The 23265-nt window shown below is 37.0% G+C and overlaps 7 protein-coding genes across 7 annotated transcripts; 1 reads left to right on the top strand and 6 right to left on the bottom strand.

Annotated features, from left to right (window-relative positions):
- Positions 1 to 1213: 1213 nt before the first annotated feature.
- LOC119981335 (psbP-like protein 1, chloroplastic) lies at positions 1214 to 4663 on the top strand. The gene is made up of 8 exons (XM_038824427.1): positions 1214 to 1336; positions 1433 to 1520; positions 2380 to 2460; positions 2656 to 2738; positions 2931 to 3053; positions 3196 to 3267; positions 3888 to 3984; positions 4410 to 4663. The coding sequence occupies exons 1-8, from the start codon at positions 1274 to 1276 to the stop codon at positions 4511 to 4513; spliced, it is 711 nt and encodes a 236-aa protein (XP_038680355.1). The 5' UTR covers positions 1214 to 1273; the 3' UTR covers positions 4514 to 4663.
- Positions 4664 to 5456: 793 nt separating this feature from the next.
- LOC119980537 (60S ribosomal protein L23a) lies at positions 5457 to 7597 on the bottom strand. The gene is made up of 4 exons (XM_038823271.1): positions 7518 to 7597; positions 7181 to 7236; positions 6069 to 6432; positions 5457 to 5767 (listed from the first exon to the last, which is right to left on the bottom strand). Exons 2-4 carry the CDS (start codon positions 7194 to 7196, stop codon positions 5683 to 5685), a joined length of 465 nt encoding a protein of 154 aa, XP_038679199.1. The 5' UTR covers positions 7197 to 7236; positions 7518 to 7597; the 3' UTR covers positions 5457 to 5682.
- Positions 7598 to 8949: 1352 nt separating this feature from the next.
- On the bottom strand, positions 8950 to 10501 carry LOC119980964. The gene is made up of 2 exons (XM_038823876.1): positions 9717 to 10501; positions 8950 to 9437 (listed from the first exon to the last, which is right to left on the bottom strand). The coding sequence occupies exons 1-2, from the start codon at positions 10371 to 10373 to the stop codon at positions 9327 to 9329; spliced, it is 768 nt and encodes a 255-aa protein (XP_038679804.1). The 5' UTR covers positions 10374 to 10501; the 3' UTR covers positions 8950 to 9326.
- A 1547-nt stretch (positions 10502 to 12048) lies between these two features.
- On the bottom strand, positions 12049 to 13862 carry LOC119980963. The gene is made up of 2 exons (XM_038823874.1): positions 13073 to 13862; positions 12049 to 12491 (listed from the first exon to the last, which is right to left on the bottom strand). The coding sequence occupies exons 1-2, from the start codon at positions 13760 to 13762 to the stop codon at positions 12381 to 12383; spliced, it is 801 nt and encodes a 266-aa protein (XP_038679802.1). The 5' UTR covers positions 13763 to 13862; the 3' UTR covers positions 12049 to 12380.
- A 2154-nt stretch (positions 13863 to 16016) lies between these two features.
- Positions 16017 to 17354, bottom strand: LOC119980967. Its single transcript, XM_038823879.1, has 2 exons — positions 16722 to 17354; positions 16017 to 16630 (listed from the first exon to the last, which is right to left on the bottom strand). The coding sequence occupies exons 1-2, from the start codon at positions 17352 to 17354 to the stop codon at positions 16535 to 16537; spliced, it is 729 nt and encodes a 242-aa protein (XP_038679807.1). The 3' UTR covers positions 16017 to 16534.
- Positions 17355 to 18038: 684 nt separating this feature from the next.
- On the bottom strand, positions 18039 to 19303 carry LOC119980966. Its single transcript, XM_038823878.1, has 2 exons — positions 18596 to 19303; positions 18039 to 18509 (listed from the first exon to the last, which is right to left on the bottom strand). The coding sequence occupies exons 1-2, from the start codon at positions 19232 to 19234 to the stop codon at positions 18441 to 18443; spliced, it is 708 nt and encodes a 235-aa protein (XP_038679806.1). The 5' UTR covers positions 19235 to 19303; the 3' UTR covers positions 18039 to 18440.
- A 1285-nt stretch (positions 19304 to 20588) lies between these two features.
- LOC119980965 lies at positions 20589 to 23243 on the bottom strand. Its single transcript, XM_038823877.1, has 3 exons — positions 22501 to 23243; positions 22296 to 22393; positions 20589 to 20985 (listed from the first exon to the last, which is right to left on the bottom strand). Exons 1-3 carry the CDS (start codon positions 23140 to 23142, stop codon positions 20970 to 20972), a joined length of 756 nt encoding a protein of 251 aa, XP_038679805.1. The 5' UTR covers positions 23143 to 23243; the 3' UTR covers positions 20589 to 20969.
- Between the last annotated feature and the right edge of the window lie 22 nt (positions 23244 to 23265).

The raw sequence follows: 23265 nt of genomic DNA, 5'->3' as shown, positions 1-23265 counted from the left end.
CCCAAAATAAAGAAAGTGTCTTAGTGTGATATCTCTTTTGGAAAATGATGATTAGTCATGTTGTTTGCAACTAGACAATGTAATAAGGCAATATCCTATTGGGATGTTTTGGCTCAAATTGATACAGTTTTTTATTACGTTGTCCCAATGGACAGTGTAACTAATTATATTGACAACGTAATTAATTAAATTCAATGTGTAACAATGAGTCAGAGTATAAAATCCCATAAAAATTCCATCCAAAATAATTTCAATTCATTTTTAATGAAACTAAAACGCAAACAAATGAACTCAAAACCTTTTTTACAGGGTCCAGATTGGACAGTGTAATAAGACACTGTTCCCTTTCAGAATAATGTAATAAGACATTGTATCCTTCAATCATTAAAATAAGGTCAAATCAACAACATGAATGGATGAAACAACAAGAATTAGTAAGCGATCTTGTAGATCTTGGATGTTGAAGATGTGGATGTTGAACAAGAAACATCATCGCCTTTTCTTCTTCTTTGTAGGTCTCCATATCTCCCTAGACAACACCGTTGGAGGCTCAGATTTGCTGGTGGACGCCATTAATGGCAAGGGATGGAGAAAAATAGTTGGAAACTCAAATCGAAAGGAAGAGCTTGAGAAGGAGGCCATCGATGGAAACCCGAGTCACAATGTTGATGCCATGGATCTTGAGTAGAAGGTCACCGATGCCATGGATCTTGAGGAAGAGGGGGAGAGATGGAGAGAGTAGAGAGAGAATGAGGGGATGGGTGGAGGATGGGGAGAGAGGTAAGAGAGAGATGGAGAGAGAGAAATAGTTTTTAAAATTTTTATTTTGCTTTTATTCTACTTTTTCTTCCGTAGATAAACAATTCAAAATTTTTAAAAATTGCTTTGTCATCATATCTAGGTGGCATGCCACGTAGTTATGTAAGTTTAGAGATGTATATTTTAGGGATGTGTAGTACTACCGTAACGGCTCAGGTAACCATAGGTCCGTCATTTACCGGTGATCTTATCCCTACACGTGGCCGACTCTCAGCCCATCGATTGGTGCTGAGAGTCCTTCCCACTGGGCTTATAGGCCCATTGGGCCGACTGGGCAATAACAAAATCATAGGCCCACACAAGCACCAAAACCGGATGGACCCACTCCGGACACGTGGAGGCTACCAAGAAAGGCGCGCTCCCAATTAACGGATAAGCCGCGCGAGCAAGAATAAACAGATAAGGTTTCGTTTCGTCCTCAACAGAAGCAAATTGCCCAACACAGTCTTTTCGCATGGCGTCTCTTCAAAGCTCGCCTTCAATTCACCGTACATTGTTCTTCAATTCTTCCCCTCAGGTTCCAATCCATCTATATCGTGTTTTTGTTTAGCAGATGCATCTGTATGTCTATGTGTTTGTTCTTGTATGTGAAGTCATTTACTTAATGTTTCAGTTAGGGTTGCGTAAGCATGGCACGTTCCCTTGCTATAGACGAGGCATTCGGGCTGAGCAAACTGCAGCTTCGACTTCTCATTCTCATGGTGAATTTTTGCTTTCGATTGTTTGATTGGGTACAATGGACTATGTTTATGTCAATGCTTGATGTTTAATTTCGCAGTTTGGTTAAGAAGGAATTTGAGGCGATTCCATTGATGGCAATTTGTTTATGAATTTTATGTTCACGATTCGTTACTATTATTTGCGAATGTGTTTATGTTTGGATTATACAGTGGAAGATGCTTGAATCTGGTAAATGTAAAGTAGTTAAGGGCAACTGGGTGTTTTTCATCATCATTTGAGAATTTATTACATGTTCTTTAGAATATGTTTCTTTCGAGCGGTAGAGTTCTAGTTAGTTGGAATTACCCACTCTGGATGTGAGTAATTCACTTATACAAGTCAATATTTATAACCCGATTTAGACTATAGTCAATGTTTTCGTTACTTTCTTCTTCAAGGTTAGAGGCCAAGAGTTTTAGGAGGCTTGATGTGAAAAGTTTTGGTTTTCTTAGGATTAGTCCTCAATGGCCACAACATTTTTAGTTCTTGAAAACATTTAGCAGTTCTCGCCTTGCTTCACGTAGGCAGTTGCAAATTTCACTTATTGGTCAAATTTTCATCCATGTGTGAACTTTCATTGTGATTACAATTACTTAAGGCTGAAAATCAACTCATTTTCCTTAGCATTTTTGTTTCACTGGGTTTTTTAGACATTAAGAGTTTCCTTTTTTGCGGGGGATTCACTTCCTTTACTAACATCATTTGATAGAGCGCACAATATGCAGTTTTCTTTGTGATTATCTTTTGTTGATAAGATAATTGTCGTATGCCTGCAGCGAACATTGGCTCATCAATATTTCACTTTTGTTTTAGCTTCTGATTCTCCTTTTCACTTTGCAGATAGATCTGGAAGACGCCAATTTATTGCTGTTGGGGTCATCGCCCCATTGTTTTCATTGGTTAATCATACTTCCTTATCATGTAAGTATCCTCATTTACTCATTTGCCAAAAAATTATCCTTTCCTTTTAGTAACCTTCTGAGCTGGTTAGGCTTTTATGCCTTGTAATTCTGTGAACAAGTAGCATTATAAGTTGCCTGCCTGCAAATTATGCTGCTCATTGTTCCTTAAATAACGGTTGTTGATACCTAAGAGGACACCCTTGATATGGTTCAGTTGCTGCAGAAACCAGCAAGGGATTTCTATCATTCACCGACAAGTACGATGGATACTCTTTTCTCTATCCTTTTGGATGGCAGGTATGAATTGCAAATGCTTGGATCCCTGTACTCTGTTTCATGGATGATGTTAGTGGGTCATCCAATACTTAAATTTGTTCCTATATAGGAAAATCCTCTTTGTTTTTGAACAACAACAACAAAAACAAAAAACTAAAATCAAATATTGGCATCTTTATTGTTTTTTTAATCATTTTATTTTGGCATGGCCAGGAAGTGATTATCGAAGGTGAAGATAAGGTCTATAAAGATGTCATTGAGCCATTAGAAAGTGTCAGCATAAACTTGGTCCCAACCAGTAAAGAGGACATTAGAGACTTTGGATCTCCACAACAGGTGTGCATAAATTCCGCTTTAGAAGATACAAAGAAATCAAAAAGTGTTTTAAATTTACTACTTGTTGGGTACTGTAATGATGTAATAGCTGTTTGTGCCTTAGCTGAGAGTGGGGCTAATACTCCTTTTCCAATGAGCGCAGGTTGCTGAAACCTTAGTTAAAAATGTTTTGGCGCCTTCTTCCCAGAAAACAAAACTAATCGAGGCATCAGAGGTTTGATTCATTAATCTCTTCTTCAACAAAACGTGGTAGACATTGTGAAATTAAATTCATTAGGGAAGCAGGATGTCTTCTCGTTGCAATTAGTTGGATAAATGCAATATGCGTGTGTGCACCTGTATGATTGAATTTTGTTTCAAATTGAGTTAGCCTCACTTCAATAATTATTTTATCCAAAGTTTGGCTATAATTTTCTTTTGCAGTTTTTTGGGTCTCACTCTGAGGGCAATGAGCACAGTAATTTCTTCCTCACAATTGCAATCTAGTTTCTCTATAATTTGGCTGATAATGAGCGTTTTGCTTGCGTACAAAGTAACAAATGTTAGAATTGGGCAGTTTTATGAGATTCATGATAACCAAAGTGACTCAAAATGCAGCATTAAGACTCTCAGGAGTTATTTATGTCATAACTTGAAACTGTGTTGGACAAGATAGCCAGTCACATTTCTTGTATCCACTATTGGTTGTTTGTCCAAAAGCTTTTGGAAAGTTTAGCTATGAAAACGGTTGAGGTCATAATTTTGTTCCAATATTTTCCATTTTTAGTTGTTTGAATCTGACAAAAGTTATTTCTACCTGATTACTGATTGAATGTCCTTGCTTGTGTGCTACAGCATGATGTTGATGGAATTGCTTATTACACATTTGAGTTCATTGCTCAGGCTCCAAACTATACTCGTCATGCCCTTAGTACAATCTGCGTTGGCAATGGTATGGAACATATTTATGATCAATGAGTCAATTTCTTGTCGTTAAATACGTATGAGCATTCTTTTTTCTGCCAGTTGGAACTTGAGCAATGGAATTATTACGAAATACGAAATCTTATTTACCGAAACTAAATGATATTTTTTTTTACACTTTTGGTGATAATGTCTATTTTGTTCTAAATAAGTTTTGGCAAAAGAAAGAGAATCATATATACTTCACTGTTGGTGGAACAAAATATGAAACTCTTTATTTGGATAGTGTGATTCTACCTATCCAGCTATCCTGGTTTCTCCAAATCCTTTTGGTTTTTCAAATGTTTCTTCATTAACATTCACTTTTTGACATTCTTTTATGTAACGAGAAGCATATTATGGTTGTGAGATGAGAATGTACTCTTTCATTTGAACTGTGATTTGATGTGGCAGGCAAGTTTTACACATTAACGACGGGGGCCAATGAGAGGAGATGGGAGAAGATGAAAGATAGATTGCATACTGTTGTTAATTCATTCAAGCTTTTCAATGCCTGATTAATATGTTCAATTCTAATGCTGTTAGGGATAATCCTTTTCCACAGCAGGCAGAATTGTGCATTTCCAGAGTTGTATCAAACTCAGCTTTTGTCATTATATTTTTACAACCATCCTCCCACTATTTGATGGATTTTTAGGTTAATAGCATATTTGGTCACCGAAAGATGGTCCATGCTTTAATTTGCACATTGAAAGATAATTTGTGCCAATTTGATACCCCAAAGTTTCAATTTGTATCAAATTGCACAATCGGTCAGATTTGCCCAATTTAGGACAGTCAAACAGGTTGATTGTAAAGTTCAATCGTGATGTGGAAAATAAATCGCCACATGGAAGCTTTGTAAAAAGAGAAGCCTTTAGCATTTGTAGGAAACGAGGAGGGCTTAGAGAGAGAGAGAAAGGAAAGGATTAGAGAGAGAAAAGATCAGTTTTGACTTTTTGAGAGAAGAAGTCGGGGGAGTTTTGTGATTTATGTCATGTAAGCAACAGTTGTCACATAAACAACACCGCTTGCCATGTAATCAAAATAATACTCTTATTTAACGGTTAACTCGTCACATTAGCAGTCAAGCAGGGCAAAGTTTTGTGATTTATGCCATGTAAGCATCAGTAATACTCTAATTTAACGGTTAACCTGCCACATGAGTAGTTAGCTGGACAAATATGACCAAGTGTGCAATTTGACTCAAATTGAAACTTCAGAATATCAAATTGAAACACGGGTCAAGCAAATTGAAACACGGGTCATCTTTCGATGACCAAATGTGCTATTAACCCATGGATTTTCATTTCTTTCCTTTTTGGATTAGGGGCCTTGATTGAATGTTGTAAGCATAGATCTAAATAACATCAAGCAATCTATATTCAATCCATGTTAGTGTTACTTTACACTGTTTTTGAAAATCCAGTTATTTGATCTTCCGAGCCCTATGTACAAAGATTAAACATAAAATTTGAAGCTGAATTACCAAGTGAATGACAACAAAAAAGATAGTACGATATCTCAATGCAGTAGATGTTCCTTTGCATCCCACTTAAATTAACTAGAAAAGGTACACATTCTCCCAAAAGAGAGAAGAAAGAAAGATATAAAGTCATCTCATAATCCATAATCCTAACAAAATTCATTGTGCTGAAGATATTACTTGCGTCGAAAACAATTATCTTTAGATGATACCAATCTTGTTGGCCACATCCAAGGCATCATAATCAGGAGTCAGACGAACATATGCCTTCTTGGTTCCATCAGGCCTGCATTACAAAGCAGCAACTCAGTTTCGAATCAACGCAGGCAATAATGCACTTCTTATGACAGCATGCAATATGAAAAACCCCAGAGCCCCTTGAATGAACAAGACCTGCAGATTAACACCTCAGCTGCAGCTCACGCAGTAGCACGGGCAGAGGAAATAAGATCATGCTTGTTCTCCAAAAATAACTACCAAATCCTATTGCTCAAGTAGGCTCTATGTAACCGTTCAATTAAAAAATACGTCATACAGAATATATGTACAGAACACCTGAGATTTTTGGTTTCATATGTTACATTTACCTGATCAAAGTATTCACTTTCTTTGACTGGATATCATACATCTTCTTCACGGCATCTTTTATTTTCTTTTTGTCAGCACGGATATCAACGATAAAAACCAAGGTGTTGTTGTCCTCAATCTTCTTCATTGCAGACTCAGTAGTCAGAGGATACTTGAGAATTTGATACTGGTCCAACTTATTCCTGGGTGCTGCACTAATACGTGGATATTTAGGGTTCCTATCCTTCTTCAGTGTCCTTGGCCTGTGAAATGTGACCTTGGTCCTGATCTTCTTAGCTTTTTTCTTAAATGTTGGTCCCGATTTCAGAGTCTTGGCAGCCTTCACAGCTTGTGCCTTGGGACCGGCATTTTTTGTACTGTCAACTGAAATAAATAAAGAAAAACTTTCACAACAATATATACTCAATCATACCAAAAACCCAAAACCAGAAAGTTTAGCCATTGCAATATATTTAAACTAAATAAACAAAACTATCGAACAGGACAGAAAGATTAATGTGCTAATGCTCAAACAGTATGGAGCTAAATCACGAGGAAAATGAACATTTCATTTCTACCATACAAAGTTGACATCACCATAAAACACTCAGGCGTATAAAATTGTAAATAACATACTCAACTCAAGAGTTAAAAGAAACTTAAAGCAAAAACATTTTGGTAAAAAAAAATCAAGGTTTGATCTGTCCTCACAAAGTATACTCGTAAGCATGCAGATCACTGTTTATCTATTCCGGGCTATTGATAGGACTTAGGACTATTGATAGAACATAACCTTAACGGAAATCACCTCTTAATCAATTTCACATCCCTTATAACACATTGCTATTACTTCAACAAATGCATGATGGTGTATGGAGAAAATGCAGCCCAGTTTAAAGCTTTCCTTCTTGTTGTATGATCAAATATAAATCGACCATTACCATAGAAATGCATTCAAAAGAAATACAAAGTAAGTAGCACATAGAAGCATGAAATCAACAAAATTCTGAATACCCATCTGGATAATCAATATAAGATACACAAAGGGCAACAAATTGCATTCAAATGTACCGGGTTGAACTATATGCATCCCTGCCTAAAGAAATTACAAAAAGAAAACGAAGAAACGCACCTTTAGCTGGAGACATTGCTTCAGAAATAAAACTCCAACTCAAGCACTCCTTAACCCTAAAAAATCAAACCACGCCGTCAACTGGATGATCCAAAATTGATTACACACAACAATACTTTCCCTAGAAAGAAGAAAGTGAAGAAAGGGTATCCGCTCCACATTCAATACAAGGAAAAGAAAACATTATGGTTGAACAAATTTCAACCGATACCAAAATCACGAGATCTATAGTCAACGAGAGTGTCCAATATACAGTTCTAGGTACACGTAATAAAGCACATACTTGTACACGCGCAAAATTAAGGAGAAAATGAGAAATGAAGAAGATGTAGAACACCTTTGACGTGCGGCGGAGAGGAAACAAAAGAGCGAGCGGCCGTTCAGTAGGGTTTTTCCAGGTGAAGAAGATGGATATAATACCCCTTACATTATTTCAATATTAGCAAACAACCACTCGCTCTTGGGCTGGGCCCCAAGTATCCTATTATTTGGGCTACACCTCTCACTCTTGATATGCGGCCCAGAAACTTAATAAATTATCAAATAAATTGGAATAAGTAATATAGTCCACTGGGCCTCAAAAAACGGTCCAACTTAAAATTCGTTACATATATTGTTTTTGCATAGAGATTTGAGACAACTTATCGAGTTCACACCTTGCGTCTTTTAACCGATAATCATCTTTCGACTAACCTAGGCTCTTCCATCCTTCGGAATTAACAAAAAGTAGTACAAGAATATTCACCCTAATCTTAGTCCTTGACACACCCTCCGTGGACGAACTTTGCAGAGGAACCCCTAGGAATATTTTTTTGAGATTTTTTATTTACTTTTCAAGTTTTAATTAGTCTTGAAAAGTTAATCCAATTTAGAGATTGGTTATAATAATTTTTGTTGCCTAATTTAACAAAAACCATCCGCAGTAGCAAACAGCTGCGCAAAGCTTGTGGTGTCTCTTGTGTTCGAAATTGGGTTCGACTCCCGGTTGCGGAACAATTTTTTGGAATTTTATTATTTACTCTTTAAGTTTTTAGGCAAGAAACTTAAAAAAATAAAAAGGAGTTTCCAAACACAATTGCCATTAACAAAGCAATTATACAATGCCATCTACACTTACTAATGTGCCTTACTATCAAGCATACTTCTTTTTATAACGTGAAACTCATCCAATTGACCACCGGACATCAATGATTCAGGAATCAAAATTGCCTCGACCTTCAATAACAAATGGAAATAAAAAGGAGTTTCCAAACACAATTGCCATTAACAAAGCAATTATACAATGCCATCTACACTTACTAATGTGCCTTACTATCAAGCATACTTCTTTTTATAACGTGAAACTCATCCAATTGACCACCGGACATCAATGATTCAGGAATCAAAATTGCCTCGACCTTCAATAACAAATGGAATATGTCTTTTTCTGGATGACTTCAAAGTCGAGAAACCAAACGTCTAGGAAGAATGGGAGGATAAGAATTTGTTTTGGTTGAGAACCTTTGAGACTCTCCAGGAATACTTGCAATCTAAAACAATTGATAAGCAAAAGGCAAAAACAATCTCTAAGGTAGACGGAAGCCATGGCCAAAGGCCTTCGTTTGTTATCGATCAGTAGAACCCGTGATAAACCTTCTTGAGAATTCGGATGTGGAGGTCCTGTACATGTTCTGTGAGGTGCTAAAACTGGCATGTAAGCCAAATCAACCAAAGATGAACATTCCCTATTGCAGCAACAGTAACACAGTAACTATAAAAGGATGCTCACATACAAAAATATATATACTGCAGTGCATATTCTCTTCAAAATTCATCCCAAAATGATAGCATGGAACAAGAGACTACTGAGATATCACCTCAGTAAAATCCAAAACAGCATCCAACAATGGCAAACAGACTAAACTCAAGGCAGTGGAGCTATTCATAGTACCTGCCTTTTAACAAAATACCCAAAATGATTCGAATATACTCATAAAACAAGAACTAAAGATTACTGAGATATTACCTCACCAAGATCGAAAATATCATCCAACAAAGACGATAAGACTACATCCAAGACTGTAGTCGGTAGAGATATTCCAAGTACCTTCCTATTAACAAAATCCCCAGCCATGGCTATGTAATGTAGCAACAAAATATAATAACATCACTCAACTGAGTCTATTGATATCTTTTCCTCTACCACCATCTTTTCTTCAAAGAAAACATCTGTTAGGACAGTCTTAGACTGCAAAGAAGCCTTCAACAACTTCTTACCCTGTCAATAAGAGAATCAAAGTATCAAACTAACGACAGGTTATACCCCAGAGTCTAACTTGTAATACACAATAGGAATTAACATCATAAACATCGTCATTGGTCAACTCAAATGTTTTCACAAAATTATACTGCAGTGGGGCATCAATAGCAACTATGTTTTCAGGTTAATGCAACTTCAAAAGCAAAGGGAAGGGAAGGACTGATGCTACTAACAAGGGAAGAGCAGATCATGAAGTGAATGTACAAAGTAAATGGGAAAAAAAACTACTTGTTTTACCTCATCCATGGTTAGATTGACTGTCTTCTCTTCAAGAGAACCCATTTCCTTGACATTGAACTTGTGAAACAAAGCAATACTTGAAATGGTAGACAAAGGCTTCACCACCAGATCATCCATTATCATATAAGTCACCAATCCCTGCACAAAACCACCCTTGAAAGAAGAGGGCCCCTCCTCCACTTGACCAACAATGGTCGCTTTGCTGTTCATCAAGTTATTGCAATTTGGACAACTTTGGTTAAGTTGATAACTCACATATGGAACACAATGACCACTGGGACCGGGAGGACCGAAAGCCAAATGTTGACCGTTGCCACTACACCTATACAAGGGTTTCTGGGTTGATGGTTGATGATTATTTGGCAACAAAAGAGGAACATTTGCAGCACTGGGGTTTGCGAGTACTGGATTCAGAAGCATTTCTTTACTTTTTTTGGGCAGCATATACGCATCGTTCAAATCCTTAATACTATGGTACAGATTTCCAACGCTACCCACCACTTCATTCAAAGTTAGAAGCCTTGTGACAGAACCAAGAGGCAGTGACAGAATACTAAATAGAAAGTCAACAACGTCTTTACCTGCTTCGGCATAGAGGACTCTGCGGCCTCTGGTGTCGATCAGAAGCTTCATTGTCATGTCCGGAGCTGCCATGGCCACTATGTGTGTGAAATTAGGGCTTGATTCAAGGAACCAAAAGAGTGGAGATGGTGTGAAGGCGAAGACGAAATGACTGAGTGAGGAGGTCTTCAATGAGGAGAAATCAACCGTTGAGACGAACATAGAAAAGTGTCGGTTCTCTTAATAAACGGCAAAAATTTACATTTGGTCACTCAACTCATCCTTGATTTTATTTTTTTTCTTTAAATTTTTTTCTCTCTTGAAATGTCCCTCAACTATTTAAAAGTACCCTATTCATCCCTCAAATAATTCCGACATCAAAAAAATCACACGTGAAATCTTAATTGGAGTAATTTTTACACATGTCATCCCACTTGATTTAAATTTTACATCTGTCATCTAATAAAATCTTCAAAATACCTAACTTTTCAAAACCCCCAACGTATTTTATTGTATAATTTAAGCACTGAAAGTGTTAGACATTAATAGTTTACGGATAATATTATTCACATTTGTTAAAATTTATCAATTAAGATTACTCTGATATGCCAAATAGATGTCACATTAGATTTTTTCGACTATTCTCTCACTTGAAGGACGAAATAGATACCTAAAGACGAAGTTAAGAGAAAAAAAAATTTTAGGACGAAAGTAAAACTAAAAATATAGTTAAAGGACCAAATATTAGATTTTACCCTAACGGAAAGTGTTAAAAGAGTCCCGTGATTTGTGGATTGAGAATTTGAAATTCAATTATTGGAAAGGACTATAGAGGATAGAATCTATCAAATAATATTTTAGGGGTCATCAACAATATACAAAATCAACCAAAGATGATGAAAAGAGATCTTGGACCTACCGATGATCAGAGACTTTAGAGACATTAACAGGGTATCCGTCAAAGATCTTCCGATGATATAAATTGACTTTTGCACCCCACTAAAATTATCATTAAAATATGTGACATCTTTTTTTTTTTTTTAAGGTTCTAGACCTGACGACAAAGTCAACACAGAGGAAAAACAACCGAACTTTCTCTTCCCAGTTCCCGCTGGGAAGACTAAGCAAGACCGATCAACCAAGAAACCAAACAGAAAAGGCCAGGGAAAGAGATAAAAGATCACAGCTCAGGGGCCTAACACCTCTCTTCGCAAGAGAGTGAGCAGCCCCATTAAAATCTCTTCGCACATACAACGCAATCCAGGTAGAGAAGCTCTGTAAAACCAATCTGATTTCCGCAACCACAGCACCCCAATCCAAAAGATTCTCACTTCTAGGGGATTCTTCGATGGCCTTGATAATATTAGAAGCATCACCTTCAAGATGGATAGCACGATACCCCAAGTGTTTAGCCAACAGCGAAGCTGAAAGAGTTGAGTATGCCTCTATCAAAGAAGGGGAGAGAACCACCGGACGTTATTCAGACAAAGCAACCAGAGGAAAACCTTGGATCATTTCTTGACAATACCTATATTTCTCAGTGACCAACTGTAGAATACCTTAAAACAAACTAAGAGAATTCAAATGGCTAATTGAATAAACAAAAAACAAATATGCAAATCCGGTTTTTGGACTTTCCCTTTCAATCTTTCATGTTCATGCCATGGTTAAGTCCAGCGAATTCATGATCCCCAAGCAGCCTGCAACAACCATGAAATCGAAGAGAGTGTTTAGATTGACATTCACCAAGCTCGCATCAAAAGACCGGAGAATTCAACCAAAGATGAAAATTTCCCTATTTTGATGACCTCCCAGCGTGAAAAGTCTATCTCCCTTATATTTACAGCAACTGTCACATTAACAGTAAAAGACCGTGAGCATACAAAACTACAAACTGAATATTCTCTTCAAGAAGAAGGATTCAAAGCCACTCATAAAACGAGAACTAAAGATGACCGAGATATTGCCCTGACTAAAATCCAAAACAGCATCCAACAAAGACAAACAGACTACAGCCAAGAAAGTGGAGATATTCCTAGCAGTCTAGCACCGGCCTATTAACAAAATCTCCAACTGTGGCTATGTAAAGGAGCAACAAAATCAGTCAACTGAATCCATTGATATCTTTTCCTCTGCAAACATCTTTTCTTCAAAGAAAATATCCGTGAGCACAGTCTTAGACTGTAAAGAAGCCTTCAGCAACTTCTTACCCTGTCAATAAGAGCATCAAATTGACAACAAGTTATACTCAAGAGTCTAATTTGTAATACACAGTAGGAATTAGCATCAACATCATCATTGGTCATATAAATCCATACCAACTACTAACAGTACTCATTCTCAAATGTTTTCACAAAATTATACTGTAATGGGACTTCAATAGGAACTATGTTTTCAATTTCAGGTGAACCAATAATGTGACATGGTATAATTGCTAATTAACTTCACTGATTTTACTCATGTCTTAATGCAACTTCAAAAGCAAAGGGAAGGGGAGGACTGCTGCTGCTAATCAGTTAAGATAGGGATCCCAACAGCTGATACCCAAATTATTCTAACTGGTGAGTTGTAAACACATAATTTCATATGTATCATGTATAACATGTGAAACCCACGAATTTACTTGGATTATGCATGTCCAACTAAACATTTTCTTTTTCATTTGGGATAACTGGGATATCATTTCCTGGGATGTTTATCATTTTCGACTACTAATTATGGAAGAGCAGATCATGAAGTGAACATACAAAACCACAAACTACAAAGTAAAGAGGAAAAAACTACTTGTTTACCTCACCCATGGTTAGATTAACCTTCTTCTCTTCAAGAGAACCCATTTCCTTGACATTGAATATGTGAAACAAATCAATACTTGAAATGGTAGACAAAGGCTTCACTACCAGATCATCCATTATCATATAAGTCACCAATCCCTGCACCAAACCACCCTCGAAAGAAGACGACCCCTCCTCCACTTGACCAACAATCTTCACGTTGGAGTTCATCAAGTTATTGCAATTTGGACAACGTTCGTTAAAGTTATATGTCACATATGGATCACACCGACCGCTGGGACTCGACATTTGACTGCTGGGACCAAATGAGAAGGAACTGGCACTATGACTGAACGTTTGACCGTTGCCTTTACAACACCTATACAAGGGCTTCTTGGTTGATGGTTGATGATTAGTTGGCATCAAAAGAGGGGCATTTGCAGCAATAGGGTTTGTGAGTACTGGATTCAGAAGCATTTCTTTTTTTTTGGGCAGCATATACGCATCGTTCAAATCCTTAATACTAAGGTACAGATTTCCAACGCTACCCACCATTTCATTCGAAGTAAGAAGCCTTGTGGCAGAACCAAGAGGCAGTGACAGAATACTAAATAGAAAGTCGACAACGTCTTTACCTGCTTCGGCATAGAGGACTCTGCGGCCTCTGGTGTCGATCAGAAGCTTCATTGTCATGTCCGGAGCTGCCATGGCCACTATGTGTGTGAAATTAGGGCTTGATTCAAGGAACCAAAAGAGTGGAGATGATGTGAAGGGGAAGAGGAAATGACTAATTAGTAAGGAGGTCTTTACTCTTTAATGAGGAGAAATCAACGGTTGAGATGAACATAAAAAAGTGTGGTTCTCTTAATGAACGGAAAGTGTTAAAAGTCCCGTTATTTGTGGATTGAGATTCAATTTTTTTTTTTTTTTTGAATATACGGGAAGGGAAAGGGATGGGAGTGGTCGAACTCGAAACCTCTATAAAATTAGTTGCATGATCGTGCTTTGTGCGATACATAATTAATTTAAAAAATAAAGATTTTTGATAATTTTTCGATATTTTGTTACCATGAAGAATAACAGGGCTTGAATTATAGAAAATGAAGATAATTGTGAGATGAACAAATAACTACAATACTTTTTTCTCAATATGTTAAGAAATAATTTTCTAAGAGGGAGCGAAAAATTTGATGCATAAGGAAAAAATATGCTTAAAGTTTAACAATTATTGTTTGCGTTGGTTTTTTGAACAAAATCGTAAAATAACTAAAAAACATCTCATAAATTCTAAATTCTATAGAAAATATAGCGCACCTCATTTGTCTCCTAATTTTTACATCTCATTTATTATTGTTTCTTATATCAGCAAGCCACAATTTTTCATACTATATCAATAAGCATATATAATATATAATTTGTTGTATTCTGTATCTCACATTTGATTAAATTCCTCATTTGTACGATCATCCACTAAGGAATTATCTTATGCGGGATCATCGGGATCATCCTTTATGAAATCTCGTAAGAATGCATCCTAAACTGGATCTTTTTCATCATCAGAGTTTATTGAATTGTATAATTTGGTTGTTGTTTGACAACTAATTCCATGATTTGTAGGGTCATATCGTTAGGAATTTTGTTGAAATTGTTCATTTTTCCCATGAAGTTTTTTGTAGTATCTCTTATAACTTTATTGTGATCTTGTATGTTTTTGTGTGTTATTTTATACCTATATTGTGAATATGTTTCATTTAAGCTTTTATCTTTTTGTTTTTCTATGCAATTAATAGGTGATAATTGATATGATTATTTGTTGTATTATTAAATATGATTTTAAAATTATTTGTATATTATTAACTGTATGTGCTTGTGGGTCTTAAAGTTATTCAATATATTTAACCTTTTCTTTTGTCGGTTACTTTTTATTTTTTGTGTAGATTTTTTTTAGAGGCATCCACGTGGCACTAAGGAGAAGCATTTTGGATCCTCCATTATATATATTTAGATTGAAACTACACAGGAGTGTCATCTGAGTTACTTGTGATTCTTGAATGGATGAATGTCTGACGCAACTGAAAATTTGAAACTCAAAGAGTTGAATAAAATCGAAATTTTTATTGAAGACAAAAGTAATATATGTTCCACAAAACCCTCCTAATGACATATATATATATATATATATATATATGAAGAAACCCTAATAAGCCCAGAAAATCGTATAGTACTTGAAAATAAATAAGGAAATCCAAAAGAAACTAAAACATCTCCGCAGAGAGGTTAAACCTTGTTTTCTGGTCCTAATTAGAAATCTTCAACTATGTTCCAATTCAGTCCTTAAAAAGATATTATGGGTCTCATAACTCCAAACGGATCAAAAGTTACGGTGACTTTTAGATTTATCGATAAACCACTAAACTGGACTTCGTTTCTTGACCTTTTGACGCTTCAAACAATCCCGAAACTTATTTGCAAGGACGTCCACGTCAGTGTCGTTGAAGTTATTCGTGATTCTTGAATTGCGATTCAATTATTTAGTTTAATTTAAGTTGTTTGCAAGGACATTGGTCAATAAAATGTGGTTACCAAAATTAATCTTGTTCTATTTTAGTCTCCGAATGTTAAAAACGATTCAAGTCAATAACCTAAAATTAAATTTTGTGCTATTTTGATAATCCGGATAGATTTTTTTGACTTTTGGTAACTCGGGCAGACTCCCTCTTTAACCAATCACGATGGTCCACGTGTCCTAACACATATATGACCCCCAAAGCAACCTTCCCACGATTAACTTGCCATCTGCAATAATGTGGCTTACGTCATATTTGCACCCGTCTCTGAATATCAAAACCGACTATAAATGGCTCACAACAAATTAAATTGACTATTCAACGATTGTAAATATGGATATCAATGCAAACCATGAAAGAGAAGTTGGAAGATTTGAGAGGAAATGGAAGTTTAAGTGGAGTGATTGCAGATTTCCTTCAATCAACAAGCATTTGACAAGCAGTAGCCATGGCATCTTATAACTCAAGCTTGAAATTTCTGAGACACCAAAGCCAGCAGGATCACATTGTTCAATGCTTAAAAACAATCTCACCACACATTATACAGGAATATAGATCATTTAATTAAAAATTTTCACCTTGTTTAAGGATGCAGACAGAAACTCAAGAGTAGCTAGATGTTCTATTCAAATTCATCCCAAAATAATGCATATGAGCAAGGATTCAAATCCCTCTAAGTTAACCACCCAAAAACAACTGAACATTGCTAGATATTCCAAAGCAGCAGTTTCCAACAAAAACATACAGATCAATGCAGCCAAGAAAGATTAACAAAATTCCCAACCTTGCATTTCCTATTCAAAGTTTTACCAATTATAATGGCATCACTGCAGCCAAGAAAGATTAACAAAAGTCCCAACCTTGCATTTCCTATTCAAAGTTTACAAATTGTAATGGCATCACTCAACTTACTCTAATGATTCTCCTCTTTAACCACAATCTTTTCTTCAAAGAAAACAGTTGATAGCGCATTCTTAGTCTGCAATGAGGCCCTCAGCAACTTCCCAACCTGTCAATCACAGAAAAACAACCCCAATCAAAGGTTTTTGACAAATATGGTGCAGTTGAGCTGCAATAACAATTGCAAATTCTTTAATTACCTTGTCACTGGTGAGACTGACCGTCTTCTCTTCAAGAGAGCCGACATCTTTGAGATTCAAGCTGCTAATCAAAGTAATGCTAGAAACAGTAGACATAGGCTTCACCAACAGATCATCCGTTATCACGTAAGTCACACCCCCCTTCACAAAACCACCCTCAATAGAACAAGAAGAAGAAGAACCAACAAGGGTCAGGGGAGAGGACATCGTCATCGAGCAACACGGACAACGGTATTTAGGGTCAAGAGTCACATATGTACCACAGCTCCTGTAACCGGAGTTCGCAGCGCACTTATAGTAGGATTTCTTGGTTGGTGGTGATTTATCAGTAAACAGTAAAACCGGAGGCGAATTAGTACTAGTAGGGTATGTGAATCTTACTCTTTCCACAAGAGAATCGATGTTTTTGTTGGGAATCATATGCAGATCCCTCAAATCTTCAATGCTCTGGTACAGATTCCCAATGCTATGCCCCAATGCTTTCGGATTTTGAAGGGTTCCGATAGCACCAAGAGGCAACGACAGAATGCTGAATAGAAAATCAACAACATCTTTACCTGCTTCGGCAAATAGGACCCTGCGGCCTTTGGGGTCTATCAGAAGTTTCATGCTCAAGTTCAGATCATCATCCATGGCTACTGCGTTGTTGAGGTTTAGGATTTATGTTTTTCAAGGAACCAGAATTCAGAAAGTGGTGAAATACAAAGAAGAAAGTGGGTTTTTAATAATGATCAAGAGTGATGTTGATATAACAAAAGGCAAGGATCGTTAGATTGGCAGCAGTTTGATCTGACCCCTTCATTTTAACTTCCTGCAGAAGTTCTTTTACTGTGGTGATAGCTGTAAATACCTAAATAATACAATTCACCCACGAGAAATGCTTCGATTGATAATCAATTGAATTAGGTATATATGTGTTCAAAATTCGATTTTAATCCCAAATATATTTTATGTGATATTATAAAAAGGAAAAAGTGATGATTATGACTAAATACTTGAGCTACTAATCCTACTATTACTAAACTCAGTGCTTGAATTCATAATTTCAACAGAGTAAAGAATTTCAATTATGACTCTATAAATAATTTTAATTTTTATAATTAAAAATATGTAACATCTTTGATGATAAAAGCAATGTTTTAAATATTAGTCAGTATGTACAGATTCAACTGGTTAATCTGGTCACCATACAAATCAACTTAAAATATTAAGTTGTGCTGTACCGGTTAAATACCGGTCAAAACCGGTTTAATAATTCTCTAATTCTCACGCTTAAGTGAGTTTTACAAAAAAAAAAAACCTTCTTTTTCAAATTTTTTACACAAAAATACACTCCTACACAAATCAAACCTCAGATGGCACTATATGTTGCATTTTCATTCTGTGAATTGAGTGTTCATTAAATTTGCAGGGTAATTGGTGGATGCTCTGTTTTGTTAGATGTTTCTTAACTAAAAAATTTCACCTTGTTTAAGGATGCAGAGACAGAAACTGACAGTAACTAGATGTTCTATTCAAATTCATACCAAAATAATAATACATGTGAGCTTGCATTCAAAAAACAACTAAACATTACTGAGATCTTCCAACAAACACATACAAATCACTGCAGCCAAGAAAGATTTAACAAAATTTCCAACCTTGCATTTCCTATTCAAAGTTTTACCGATTCTAATTGGCTTCACTAAACCCTACTGGATTCTCCTCTTTCACCACCACCTATTCTTCAAAGAAAATAGTTGTTAGCGCATTCTTAGTCTCCAATGAGGCCCTCAGCAAGTTCCTAACCTGTCAATCACAGGGAAAAAGAACCCAGTCAAAAACTTTTGACAAATATGGTGCAATGGAGCTGCAAATTGTACATGTTTAATTACATTATCAATGGTGAGATTGACCGTCTTCTCTTCAATAACACCCACTTCTTTGAGATTCAACCTGCTAATCAAAGTAACGGTAGAAAGAGTAGACATAGGCTTCACCAACAGATCATCCGTTATCATGTAGGTCACACCCGCCTGCACAAAACCACCCTCAACAGAAGAAGAAGAAGAAGAAGACGACGGCGACGACCACCCAACAAGGGTCAGGGGACAGGACATCGTCGCCGAGCAATACGGACAAGGGAATTTGGGGTCAAGAGTCACATACGTACGACAAATACCGTAACGGGAGTCATCACACTTATAGTAAGGTTTCTCGATTGGTGATGATTGAACAGCAGTACGCAGTAAAAATGGAGGCGAATTAGTAGTAGTAGGTTCTTCCACTCTTACTAGCTGCACAAGAGAGTCGATGTTTTTGTTGGGAATCATACGCAGATCCCTCAAATCTTCAATGCTCTGGTACAGATTCCCAATGCTCCACACCGGATTTTGACAACTTGCGACACTACCAAGAGGCAATGAAAGAATGCTGAATAGAAAATCAACAGCATCTTTACCTGCTTCGGCAAACAGGACCCTGCGGCCTTTGCGGTCTATCAGAAGCTTCATGCTTAAGTTCAGATCAGCCATGGCTACTATATTTCAGTCGGATGCTTGTATTATTGAAGGAACCAGAGAGTGGGGAAATACGAAGAGAAAAGTGGGTTTTTAATGCTTTTTTATGAAAGGTGATATAACAAAAAGCAAGGATCATTTGGATCATTAGATTGGCAGCAGTTGATCTTAGCCCTTCATTTTAACTTCCTTTACAAGTTCTTTAGGGAGAAGTTGTCTATATTTTAATGAAATGATCATTTTAACTCCTAAACTTCATTAGGGTCAATTTAACAACTCATTTTCCGTCAATTTTTGTTGTGTGGCAAGTGTTTCTTGTTACGTATATGACACGTGAGTTTCAGACTTGTTGCCATAGAAGCTAAATAGACAGAAATTATAACGGAATACAATTTTGAAAGTTCAAGGGCTAAATTGATCCTAAATGCAGTTTAGAGACTAAATTGATCAATTCATGAAAGTTCAGGTGTTATGTCAATACTTATCCCAGTTCTTTATTGGGGTAATAACTTTCAGCCACATACTCACAGGTACTTCCCACACAAGAAAGCTTTTGATCTGCATAAATGTTATCTTTTCCCAAAATGTTATATGTTTCATCATACGTATTTGTAAGAAACATATAATTATATGATGCAAATTCGTGGGCATGGTGGACCACCGATCAAAGTCGTTGACCCACCAAATAGAAGTGTCGGAGCATTACGACCAACCCCTAGACATCATTCGTCGTCATCAGCTATAGATTTCATTGGAATTTAACCTTGAAGTCGCGATCGACTATGAAGAAAAGTGTTCGATCTGGCCGTCAGAGATGCCGCCACCACGGGAGTGTAACCCAGACATAGGTGTATCATTCCCACCCATTGATTGACCGGAGGAGGAAGCTTCAATTTGGGTGTTAAATGGGCAATATGAGAAAATAAGGGTATTTTTGTCAATAAAACAAATGTTTACAATCAATTACTTCACCTTTCGATTTCAGTTTCGCTCTGCGTGTGTTGTGTTTTCGATCGTAACAATGTCGAGAGCAAGGAAAATGACTTTCCCTTTCACGTTCATGCCATGGTTAAGTCCAGCAAATTCATGATCCCCAAGCAGCCTGCAACAACCAGGAAATCGAAGAGAGTGTTTTGATTGACATTCACCAAGCTCGCATGGAAAGACTGGAGATTATCAATACTCTCGTTGAGTCTCGTACTTGTTCTGCACTTGTTTCTGGAAATAATCGATCACCTTTGAGACAAAGAAACCAGACGCGAACCCTTCCTCGTTCTGTAGAATCCAATAATCCATGATGAACCTTCTATGTGGAGGTCCCGTACATGTTCTGTGAGGTGATGAATTGGCATGTAAGCCAAATCAACCAAAGATGAAAAGTCTATCTCCCTTATATTTACAGCAACTGTAACATTAACAGTAAAAGGCCGCGAACATACAAAACTACACACTGAATATTCGCTTCAAGAACAAGGATTCAAGCCACCCATAAAACGAGAACTAAAGATGACTGAGATATTGCCCTGACTAAAATCCAAAACAACATCCAACAAAGACAAACAGACTACAGCCAAGAAAGTGGAGATATTCCTAGCAGTCTAGCACCGGCCTATTAACAAAATCTCCACCCGTGGCTATGGAAAGGAGCAACAAAATCAGTCAACTGAATCCATTGATATCTTTTCCTCAGCAAACATCATTTCTTCAAAGAAAACATCCGTGAGCAGTGTCTTAGACTGTAAAGAAGCCTTCAGCAACTTCTTACCCTGCCAATAAGAGCATCAAATTTACAACAAGTTATACTCAAGAGTCTAATTTGTAATACACAGTAGGAATTGGCATCAACATCATCATTGGTCATATAAATCCATACCAACTACTAACAGTAATCATTCTTAAATGTTTTCACAGAATTATACTGCAATGGGGCTTCAATAGGAACTATGTTTTCAATTTCAGGTGAACCAATAACGTGACATGGTATAATTGCTAATTAACATCACTGATTTTACTCCTGTTTTAATGCAACTTCAAAAGCAAAGGGAAGGGGAGGACTGCAGCCATAGGGTTTGTGAGTACTGGATTCAGAAGCATTTCAGCATATACGCATCGCTGAAATCCTCAATACTAGGGTACACATTTCCAATGCTACCCACCATTTCATTCGAAGTCAGAAGCCTTGTGACATAACCAAGAGGCAGTGACAGAATACTAAATACAAAGTCAACAACGTCTTTACCTGCTTCCGCATAGAGGACTCTGCGGCCTCTGGTGTCGATCAGAAGCTTCATGGTCATGTTCGGAGCTGCCATGGCTCTCTGAGTGTGAAATTTGTGTTGAAATTTTGTGAAATACGAAGAGGAAAGTGGGTTTCTAATACGGATCAATGGCTTTTTTTTTTTTTGTGTGTGATTGACTAATGTGAAAAGTGATGTTGACATAACAAAATGCAAGGATCATTAGATTGACAGCAGTTTATCTCATCCCTTCATTTTAACTTCATGTACAAGTTCTTTATTGGGGTGATCGCTGTCACAGTTGCTTCCTCCTCAAGTTATTTATTTATCATAAATGGCATATCACTAATTACGTTGATGTAATCAATTTTTTTCCATCAAATCACTTTCGATAGACAACTTAGCTACCTTATATTTACCATCTCTTGTGACATGTTGGACCAAAAATATAATTTTAAGTTGAAATAAACCGATAATTATTGAGCTAATATAGTTGCTCCTTCCTCCTTAACCCTCTCACTTAACTCTCTAAGACATCAAATTCAGCAAACCATCTTTAATTTAAAAATTTTACCTTGTTTAAGGATGCAGCCACAGACTCAGAATAGCTAGATGTTCTATTCAAATTCATCCAAAAATAATACATATGAGCATGGATTCAAAGTTCAAACCCCCCAACTTGACCACCCAAAAAACAACTAAACATTAGTGAGATATTCCAAAGCAGCAGTTCCCAACAAAAACATACATATCACTGCAGCCAAGAAAGATTGACAAAATTCCCAACCTTGCATTTCCTATTCAAAGTTCGCAAATTATAATGGCATCACTCAACTTACCCAAATGATTTCTCCTCTTTAACCACCATCTTTTCTTCAAAGAAAGCAGTCGTTAGCACATTCTTAGTCTGCAACGAGGCCCTCAGCAACTTCCCAACCTGTCAATCAGGGGGGGAAATACCCAATCAAAAGTTTTTCACAAAAATGGTGCAATGGAGCTGCTATAATAATAAATTACAGTAAACTTGCCAATTTTTTTAATTACATTATCCATGGTGAGCCTGACCGTCTTCTCCTTAAGAGCACCTACGTCTTTGAGATTCAAGCTGCTAATCAAAGTAACGGTAGAAAGAGTAGACATAGGCTTCAGCAACAGATCATCCGTTATCATGTAAGTCACACCACCCTTAACAAAACCACCCTCAACAGAGGAAGAGGAGGACGACGACGTCGACCCAACAAGGGTCAGGGGAGAGGACATCGTCTTCGAGCAACACGGACAACGGGATTTAGGGTCAAGAGTCACATACGTACCACAATTCCTGTTACCGTTGTTAGCAGCACACTTATAGTAGGATTTCTTTGTTGGTGGTGATTTACCAGTACTCAGTAAAATCGGAGGCGAATTAGAGGTATTAGCGTATGTGACTCTTACTCGGTCCACAAGAGAATCGATGTTTTTGTTGGGAATCATATGCAGATCCCTCAAATCTTCAATACTCTGGTACAGATTCCCGACTCCATACACCAAAGCTTTCGGATTTTGAAGGGTTGCGACAGCACCAAGAGGCAACGATAGAATGCTGAAAAGAAAATCAACAACATCTTTACCTGCTTCGGCAAACAGGACCCGGCGGCCTTTGGGGTCTATCAGAAGCTTCATGCTCAACTTCAGACCAGTATCCATGACTACTGTGCCTTTTGGGGTTTAGACGGTTGTGTTATTAGAGGAACCAGAAAGTGGTGAAATGCTGTGGAAGACGGAGAGGAAAGTGGGTTTTTAACCAAGGACAAGAATTTGGTATCACAG

Source organism: Tripterygium wilfordii, chromosome 16, assembly GCF_013401445.1.
Source record: "Tripterygium wilfordii isolate XIE 37 chromosome 16, ASM1340144v1, whole genome shotgun sequence".
NCBI lineage: Eukaryota > Viridiplantae > Streptophyta > Magnoliopsida > Celastrales > Celastraceae > Tripterygium > Tripterygium wilfordii.
The sequence above is the reverse complement of the archived record's forward strand: the minus strand, read 5'-3'. Positions and strand labels throughout refer to the sequence as shown.